Source organism: Myotis davidii, unplaced genomic scaffold, assembly GCF_000327345.1.
Source record: "Myotis davidii unplaced genomic scaffold, ASM32734v1 scaffold1065, whole genome shotgun sequence".
Classification (NCBI taxonomy): Eukaryota; Metazoa; Chordata; class Mammalia; order Chiroptera; family Vespertilionidae; genus Myotis; species Myotis davidii.
Window position 1 is genome coordinate 1,047,342 of NW_006297281.1, and position 9,552 is coordinate 1,056,893.

Genomic DNA, 9,552 nt, shown 5'->3' on the forward strand with positions numbered 1-9,552 from the left:
AAGGAGCCTGCACCCAAGCAAGGTACATGCCCTTGACTGGAATCGAACCCAAGAACCTTTGGTCTGCAGGCCGACGCTCTATCCACTGAGCCAAACCGGCTGGGGCCATAGTATTGTCTTACAACCCTTTGTGTTTCTGTGGCCTCAGTTGTCACTTCTCTTTCGTTTCTGATTTTATTTATTTGGGTCCTTTCATTTTTTTCCTGATGAGTCCATCTAAAAGTTTAATTTTGTTTATCTTTACAAAAAATACAGCTCTTGGTTTCTTTGATTTTTTTTTCTGTTATTTTAGACATTTTTTTTTAATTTCTGTTCTGATCCGTATTTTTTTTTCCCCTCTACTCACTTTGGGCTTTGTTTGTTCTTTTCCTATTTCTAATGTAGTTGTGATTTTGATGTGGTCATGGGAGGAGGCGAGTGAGCATGGTGTTTACCTACTCCACCATTTTGATCAGAAGTGGTGATAACTTTTTCTGATAAAGGTGTTATATGTGTTTCCATTTAGTGAGTGCAGAAGTATTATTTCATGACCATTTTTGTTTTAAATTTTTTTAAATAGCTGTGTAGACATTACCCTAGAGGGCAGCAGGAAGATGTTAGGAGTTTGTTTTCTTATAAACCAGGGACCAGGAACAGCACCTTACTCGGTGTGTCAGGTCGCGGGGTGTTGTATGATGAACTGGCCGGGGGTGGGGGGGGGCCGGTTGCCACAGTGATTTCACCTGCCATCCCTGAGGGGCGTGGGGATGAGGAGGAAGAGCAGACCGGTCCCTGAGGTCCTACACAGCTCAGCAGACAGGTCTCACTGGTGCTTCTGGGAGCTCCTGATGCAGAGAGAAGCTCCTTCCCTTGTTTTCTTTAAACTTTGAACAGAACACACAGAAAGGTGTAACTATGTTTCTCTTTGTAGGAGCACTTGAGTTCTGCATAGTATCAGATGGAACACCAGGAGTAAAAGTAACTGATTTTGAAGAGTAAAGATACCACATTAATGAGACCTTTTATTTTTACTTTCCAGCTACCGATAGTCTTTATAAACTTTCTCTGCAAACCATCAACGCAGACATCTTCTTAAAACAACGCCAGACCTCACCAACACCTGCCTCTCCGTCTTCCCCGGCGGCACCGTGCCCGCTTGCATCCCGCGGCAGCTACAGCAGCATCCTTAACAGTAGCTCCAGCAGGTGGGTTCACTGGTCACTTCCTAGACCTTGAACAGGAAGGCTCACTCCCATTAAGTGGAAACGTCTATGGCCACAGACTGCTGTCCTGTCTCGCTTCCTACATCTGTGGACAGCTCGCCCTTGCCCTGGGGCGGTTCCCCTGGCTGCTGTCGTACTGTTGTCTGGCCCAGCAGTGCCTCCTTCCATCCCTGGGCTTTCTTAACCCAACAACTGGAAAAGCATCATTTAACTTATTAGAATTATGTTCTAATTCAAGAGTGAATAAGCACACTGACATTAAATGAAGATCTACAGATGTCCTTTGAGTTGAGGAAATGGCTTTGTGGCCCATTTATTTTGCTGTATGGCAGTTAGCTTAGCAGTTAAAGGGCAGGATCTTGAGGAAGTCAGCTGTAGTAGGGGACGTGCGCACAGCAGGCAGCCTCCTGACAGGGACACTCACCTGGTGCTCCTCACTGGAGGCACAGCCACACTTGTGTTGGACTGACTTTCAGGGGAACAGTCACCTCAGTGGTCACTGTAACCCCTGTCAGTTCTTACCTTGCGCCAGCACTGTTCTCGGCACCACGCAGCTCTCACTGCGTTTCGTCCTCCCGGCAAGCATGATTGGGGCCTGTCCCCACCCCTGCTTTCCACAGGAGGCAGCGCCTGCCGGGAGCTGCAGTGCACCTGCACAGTGTTTAGCTGTTGCCCAAAGCGGCAGCATCCAGAGTCTGGGGAAGCCACCCTGCCTGGGGCCCTTGTCACCATGAGCTCCTTAGCCTGTCCTGACAGGGGAGGACGCTTTCCTAGAACCAGTTTGTCATGTGTTGTCACCTGCCAGGACCTCATATTCCACTCCTTGTTCACTGCCTAACGGCTCCCTTTCTCATGTCCTCTAAAACAGTCTTTCCGGTCCCTAAATTGTGACCCTGGTCTCTTAGACCCGTGGTCGGCAAACCGCGGCTCGCAAGCCACATGCGACTCTTTGGCCCCTTGAGTGTGGCTCTTCCACAAAATATCACGTGCGGGTGCCCACATACAGTGCGATTGAAACTTCATGGCCCATACGCAGAAGTTGGTATTTTGTGGAAGAGCCACACTCAAAGAGCCAAAGAGCCGCATGTGACTCGCGAGCCGCAGTTTGCTGACCACTGTCTTAGACTGGCCTGTTCTCTTACCTTTCCCCCACAACTTTCTTATTTTCCATCTGGCTGCTCAGTTGGAGGTCCCAGCTCATTTACATGAGGCCAGGCTGTGCCCATGGGCTGCCCTGGGCCGGCCACAGCCCTGAGGCAGTGCGCCTCCGGGCCTCCAGCAGGCAGTGCTGATGAGGAATCAACTACTCTTCCTTTGCTTCTTTCTTCAGTGACCCCAAAACCAAGCAGCCAAGTGGAAGCAAAAACAAATTGACAAAAGCAGCCTCCCTCCCCGGCAAGAACGGCAACCCCACGTTTGCTGCAGTCACGGCCGGCTACGACAAGAGCCCAGGTGAGTGGCCGGCGGCGGAAGGCCTGCCCCAGCGGCTCGGGCGTGGTGGGATTACCTTGGCCGGTTTGCCTTTGATTGATTCAGAGTCCATTGTTACAGGTGGGAATGGCTTTGCTAAAGTTTCTTCAAACAAAACAGATTTTTCCAGCAGCCTTGGCATGGCACACACTCCTGGTGACAGCGACGGCTCAGACAGGTACAGTAGACCATTCTTACTCATGAGAAGGACGGACAGGGTTCTCAAGTCAGGCTAGCATCTGTTGTCCATCCACGTGTTCCAGGCATTTCTCCCCCTAGATCCGTGGTCGGCAAACCGCGGCTCGCAAGCCACATGCAGCTCTTTGGCCCCTTGAGTGTGGCTCTTCCACAAAATACCACGTGCGGGCGCGCACGTCCAGTGCGATTGAAACTTCATGGCCCGTGCGTAGAAGTCAGTTTTTTGTGGAAGAGTCACACTCAAGGGGCCAAAGAGCCGCATGTGGCTTGCGAGCCGAGCTGCAGTTTGCCAGCCACTGCCCTAGATTACAAGTAGGCATTTGTCAGAAGTGGTCCAGGCTTCTGGGGGCTTTTGTCTGCTGGGTAGAAGCAGAGAGCCCGGTTTCTGTGCTCCCCCCCAGCTCCCGTGACAGGGGAGGCGGTGCACACGACCTGTATAACCCAGCGGAGAGGGAGGCTTATGTCCCCATTTTCAGTCTGTTCTCATCCTTCTCCGTTACCATGGTCTCCTGTGGGGAAGGGTGTGATCTGGTAATTAGATGTAGAAGAACAAACATGTATTTGAGAGGAAGGAAATTGGAGCAAATACTGGATAATTTATGCTAAGTTAGCGGACATGCCTCTTTCTTGACCCAGAGCACCCAATGGCATGCAGCCAGTGCCTCGGTCTATCTTCCCAGATAACTGACAACAACAGTAATAATAAAGGCTGTCAGCAAGCAGAACCCAATTTTACCTGCTTGGCACTAACGGGAAATGAGTCCTGGATTTTAAGTCTTTCTTTATCAAATAGTAACCGTAAAGAAATAACTCTCTTTTTACTGCAAAACTTGCTTTGAACCAGGCGCTCAGCTTTTTCTTTTTTTTTTTAATGTTTTTACTGATCTTAGAGAAGGAGGGAGGAGAGACAGAGAGAAAGAAAAAGAAACACCGATTGGTTGCCTCCCTGGAACCTGGGCATGTGCTCTGACCCAGAATCAAACCAGCCACCTTTGGGTGCATAGGACGGCACCAGCCCGCGGAGCTACACCGCAGGCAGGCTCTCGGCTCGGAGCAGGAGGAGCCTGGAATTCTCCGTGCCTTCGCTCCTCTGTGGTCTGGTTTCGGTTCTCCCCTTTCTCTTTGTGTTTAATACTTGAGCACCCCCAGTTGAAGCAGTGTCCCCCCTCTGTGAAGCCGTGCTTAATGAATCTGTTCTGCTCACCCTCATCCATTTTGTGTTGCATTTTCTTTCCTCTTGTAACATTCAGCTCGGGTTTGTGGAGTCCCGTCAGCAACCCCAGCAGCCCTGACTTCACACCCCTCAATTCGTTCTCCGCCTTTGGGAATTCTTTTAACCTAACTGGTGGTAAGTGTTTAACACTAGACCTGTAGTTAATAAGCCTGTGGACGAGGAAGGAAGAAAATGAAGTCTAGTTTTATGTGTGGAGAAACACTGAGATGGAGAGGAAAGTGGGATTGTTGTTAGTAGAAATTTTTTAAACAGTGGTTCTCAACCTTCTGGCCCTTTAAATACAGTGCCTTATGTTGTGACCCAACCATAACATTATTTTCGTTGCTGCTTCATAACTGTAATGTTGCTACTGTTATGAATCGTAATGTAAATATCTGATATGCAGGATGGTCTTAGGCGACCCTTGTGAAAGGGTCGTTTGACCGCCAAAGGGGTCGCGACCCACAGGTTGAGAACCGCTGTTTTAAAAGCTGCATTTCTTTGTACCTGCTGTCAGGCACCAATAGACATAACCTATGTGGGCTGACCTTGGGAAGTGTATCTGTCCATGCTGTTTGGACAGGTGCTTAGGGGCCCAGCACAAGGCTCTAGGATGGGTCCCCTCCCACTCTCCGCTCAGCCCAGAGGTGCCGTGGAACAGGCTTGATGCTGTGAGTCTCGAGTGGGTTGTGCTCCGCAGCAATTACTTAAGAACTTACGGGGAGGATTCTGTCTGAAAAGTGATTCCTGGCCATTCTGGGGCATCTTATGTTTTCTTGCTGCACGGAAGTAGAGACCTCATGAGAGTTCCGCACCAGCTGAGATTGGAATGGTGGAGTTGGGAGGTAGTTGCATTTATGTCATCCAGGGAAAGTATCCCAATGGTGTGCCGTACGCCTGAGTTCCTGGGAATATCCCCTTCCCTCTCTGGTGTGTGTGGCGAGCTAATGAAGTAGGTGTGAGGACGCCCAAGTGACAGCAGTGCGATGGGGGCCACTAGGTGAATGCCCCATCCTGTCCCAGTGAGCCTGTCAAAACAAAGTACGGATTTGAAATTGTGTTCTTACTTTCAGAAGTTTTCAGCAAACTCGGGTTATCTCGGTCGTGCAGTCAGGCCTCACAGAGGAGCTGGAATGAATTTAGCAGTGGCCCTTCCTACCTGTGGGAATCTCCAGCGACAGATCCCAGCCCCTCCTGGCCTGCCAGTTCCAGCTCGCCGACCCACACGGCCACGGTCAGTACTCAGGGCTCGCTCATCACCACCGCCATAGTTATAAGCACAGAGAATGGTGTGGGCAGGTTGGGATGTACTGTCAGTGTCTGTCTTGCTGTGTCTTCATATCTGCCAAAGTGGCCCGTCAGTATCTGCCAGAGCCACTGTAGGCAAGAACTTACGGGGGGGGGAGGCTTCTGGTCAGGATGGTGGAGTAGGTGAATGTTGTGCTCGCCTCGTCCCAACCACATCTTAGAGCAACATCACGGAGAACCACCTGAAGACCAGCTGAGGAGAGTCCTGTGAGGAAGGGTATGAAGAAGCCGCCTCCAGACGGCAGAGAGGTGACAGGACAGGACGGCAAGGGCTCTCCTGAGGAGGGAGGGGTCCAGCCCCACGTGGGCTCCTCAGCCTGGAGCACCAGTGCCAGGAAGACGAGTCCCCAGGGCATGTCTGTGCAAACCAGCGGGATTGCGTCTAAGAGAGACAGCTCTTAAAGGGCCCGTGCAGAGACGCACGCACTCCACACTCTGGCACAGGGGCAGCCCCTCAAAAAGCACTAGGGACAAAGTGGGAGGGACTCAACTGACTGGCTCTGGGGGGAGGGGGAGAAGGGGAAGAGGAAGGGGAGGGGCAGCTCTTTCGGAGACAGAAGTGCCAGCAGATGTCATATTTCCTTTGTTGAGCATTCCCCGCAGCCAGCCAGCCTGGCGCCAAATCCAAGTCCTTCATTAGCCTGGCTAACAAGGTTCACCCCACCCTGGTGATTCCCTGAGACCCTGCCCCACCCAGATCTCCTGCGCAGCCAGACCTCTTGCAGGGGCTCCTTCACACAAGCAACCTGCTTGGCTTGTGCTACAGACTCCTAAAACCTCTCAAAGATCTTCAAACCCCACACCAGCAGGCGGGCTTTGATATACCTAGTACCTGCACAGTGACGGAAACCAACAAAATGAAATGACAACCTACTGAATGGGAGAAGATACTTCTGAGAAGGGGTTAATATCCGAAATACATAACTCATACAGGGAGGGGCAAAAGTAGGTTTACAGTTGTGAGTACAGAAATAATTATTAATTATTGTATTATTTCCCATACAAACAAATGTAAACCTACATTTGCCCCTCCCTGTATAATTAACACACACACACACACACCAAAAAATATCCAATTTAAAAATGGGTAGAGAACACGAAGGGACATTTCTCCAAAAAAGACACACAGATAGTCAACAAACGTGAAAATATGCACAACATCACTAGTCATCAGGGAAATGCACATTAACACTACACACCTGTCAGAAAGGCTATCAAAAATATTGGAAACAAATGTTGAAGATGTGGAGAAAGGGGAACCTGCATGCATTGTTGATGGATTGTAAATTGGTGCAGCCACCATGGTAAACACGATGGAGGTTCCTCAAAAATATTAAAATTGGAACAACTATACAATCCAGCAGTTCAACATCTGGGTATTTGTCTGAAGAAACCCAAAACATGAATTCGAAAAGATATATGTGGCCATGTGTTTATTGCAGTATTATTTACAATAGCCAAGATATGGAAGCAACCTGAATGCCTATCAATAAACAAATGGGTAAAGATGTGGTACATATATACACTGGAATATTACTTGGCCATAAAAAGGAATGAAATCTTGCCATTTGTGACAGCATGGATGGACTGAGAGGGTGAGAGTGCTCAGTAACTCAGACAGAGAAAGACACCATATGATACCACTTATCTATGGAATCTAAAATACAAAATAGCCCAGCTGGTATGGCTCAGTGGTTGAGCATCGACCTATGAACCAGGAGGTCACAGTTCGATCCCCAGTGGGGGGTGTGCAGGAGGCAGCTGATCAATGATTCTCATCATTGATGTTTCTGTCTTTCTCCCTCTCCCTTCCTCTCGGAAATCAACAATATACTTTTTAAAGAAAATACAAAATAATAATAAAAATTTAAAAAAACAGAAATAAACTCAGATACAGAGAACAAGCAGGTTGCCAGTTGGAGGCTTTGGGGGTGGCATTGGCTTTGTTCTGAGAAGCACATGTGCCATTACGTGAGCTTCCTGGTGTGCATTTGTTCGATTTTCAGTAAAATTCTTCTGCAAAAATCATGTTCTAGAAAAGCAGTCTCACTAAGGGAAATAATTATTGGTCCCGGCTTTCACAAAATTGTGATAGAAAAGCATGATCCCCCTGTGGTCACTCCTTCATCCGCAGGAGAACTAGAGAGACAAGCCGGGTTTCTCGGTGCTGATTTAACTAAAGATCCTAAGGTGTGTCTCTACTTGTCACTGTTTGGCTTTAGGTTTCCAAGCATCTCAACTTTCTTTAAACGGGTCAGTAAATGTCTCAGGCTTTGTAGGTTGTGCTGTTTCGGTCGCACTGTTCACCTCTGCCATAGCGTGCCCAGCAGCCAGGGCAGTACCTGAGCAGGGGGTGCGGCTGGACTCCAGTGGAACTTTCTCTACGGAAACAGGCAGGGCTCGACTTGGCCCCTGGCAAAAATAAAATACCACAGTCATCTGCTCAGGTTCTGGATGGTTATACATATAACACATTTATAATTACATGACAGATGCCGATGGCCCGGCCCGGCCCAGCAGAGCCTTCAGCACTTGGCCGCCCCTGCCCTTCTCAAGCCTGACGCCCTGTTGTCTTTTCTGTTTTGCAGTCAGTCCTTGGCAACACCAGCGGCTTATGGTACACCCCTCCCTTCAGCAGCTCGATCTGGTCCAGCAACCTGAGCAGTGCCCTCCCTTTCACCACTCCAGCAAGCACGCTGACCAGCATCGGCCTCATGGGCACAGAGAACGCTGCTCCTCACGCCCCTTCGGCCTCCAGCCCAGCTGATGACGTGGGACAGACCTACAACCCGTGGCGGATATGGAGCCCCACAATTGGAAGAAGAAGCTCCGACCCGTGGTCTAATTCACACTTCCCTCATGAGAATTGAAATTGGGCAAAAAGAGAGAAAGTGCAGGCCCTCGTCTAGATCATGATCTGCCAGTTTCTGAGACATCTTTCTAAGGCTCTTCCTGCTGTAGCTCCCCACTCCCCACCCTCCTCATCTTCACAAAACAGACTCGGGCAGGGCAGGGCAGGCTTGCACCACTCGCTGCTTTCAGATCTTTCTTGCAATTATGGTCATGAGATTTGCTGTTTGCTTTTAGAGAAAAGTCTGGACTCGGCCACAAACTTCAGTAAGACCCGTACATCTGAAACCTTAACTGCTGTCAAGTTGCCACCGCCTGTCTGTCTTCTTCCATCCTTTATCTGTAGGAACACAAATCTGACATCACAGCTGAAGAAATAATTTGAGTTGATTCAGAAGTCCTGGCATGTGACAATTTTATTAAACTACCAGGGTTGGTTTTTTATAATTTCACAATATTATGCGCCAAGATCTAATTTTAAAAATGTAAGAGGACTTTGTGCTGAAAAATACAGAGTATTTTTTTAAAATAAGGCTGTCCTGGCTTAAAAGCAGATTACAGAAATGTGAGTCAAGCTGAAGAACAGAGAATGAATGTAAAAACATTCAGTAAGACCATATGCATTTTCTGTGCTATTTGTACTTGAGGTATGTAACATTTGTATACCTGAATTTATTTTAAAGATAAACTGAAATGCACATAGCCAAGTCTTGAGATACAAGATTGAATGTGTATTTCTTAAAAATACAACTTTGTGTTGTACTTTGAAATAAATGATGCTTTTTTCAAAAGCCTTGAATAGTTCTGTGCCTTTTTTTACATGCAAGATGTATTTATTTGCATTCTCTCACACCCAGGTAAGCCATGCTATCATTTACTTACTCTGTAGAATTTGATTTGTCATGGCTGGAACCCTGTGCTCTACTTAAATTCTGAGTATTTCCATGGTAGTCACCGAAGGAAGGTCCTTGATAGAAAAAAGTTTACATATTTAAAACTTACTTTGCCTTTCAACTGGAAGTGTGTTGACCCTTTTCCAATCTTAAAACTCCCATAACTCCTCCACATGGTCTTGTGAGGCTACCAGTGTGTCGTGGTGCATCAGTGTGGTTTGATCTTCCAGAAAGTCCTGCCCAACTTGCTTTTCTCCTCTTTCATTTCCAGTTTAACACCAACCTGGGGACATACAGCCTTTGCTGGATAACCAGGAGACACAGCATAAATGTCCTATTTAAGGTCAAGGACATCCTGAAGAACTCTAACCACCCAAGGTCAGGGTGGTTTAGTTGAAACCTTGTACAGAGTGATGTT

The 9,552-nt window shown here is 48.1% G+C and overlaps 1 protein-coding gene across 1 annotated transcript in view; it reads left to right on the top strand.

The window, feature by feature from the left end:
* Positions 1-9,035, top strand: part of TMEM131 (transmembrane protein 131) — a 178,074-nt gene extending 169,039 nt beyond the window's left edge. Inside the window, exons 37-42 of the mRNA XM_015570023.1 lie at positions 1,019-1,184; positions 2,533-2,654; positions 2,754-2,850; positions 4,121-4,218; positions 5,157-5,317; positions 7,980-9,035. Of these exons, the coding sequence (XP_015425509.1) occupies positions 1,019-1,184; positions 2,533-2,654; positions 2,754-2,850; positions 4,121-4,218; positions 5,157-5,317; positions 7,980-8,261 (926 nt within the window). The 3' untranslated portion in view covers positions 8,262-9,035. The remainder of the gene's footprint in view (positions 1-1,018; positions 1,185-2,532; positions 2,655-2,753; positions 2,851-4,120; positions 4,219-5,156; positions 5,318-7,979) is intronic.
* The last annotated feature ends 517 nt before the right edge of the window (positions 9,036-9,552 follow it).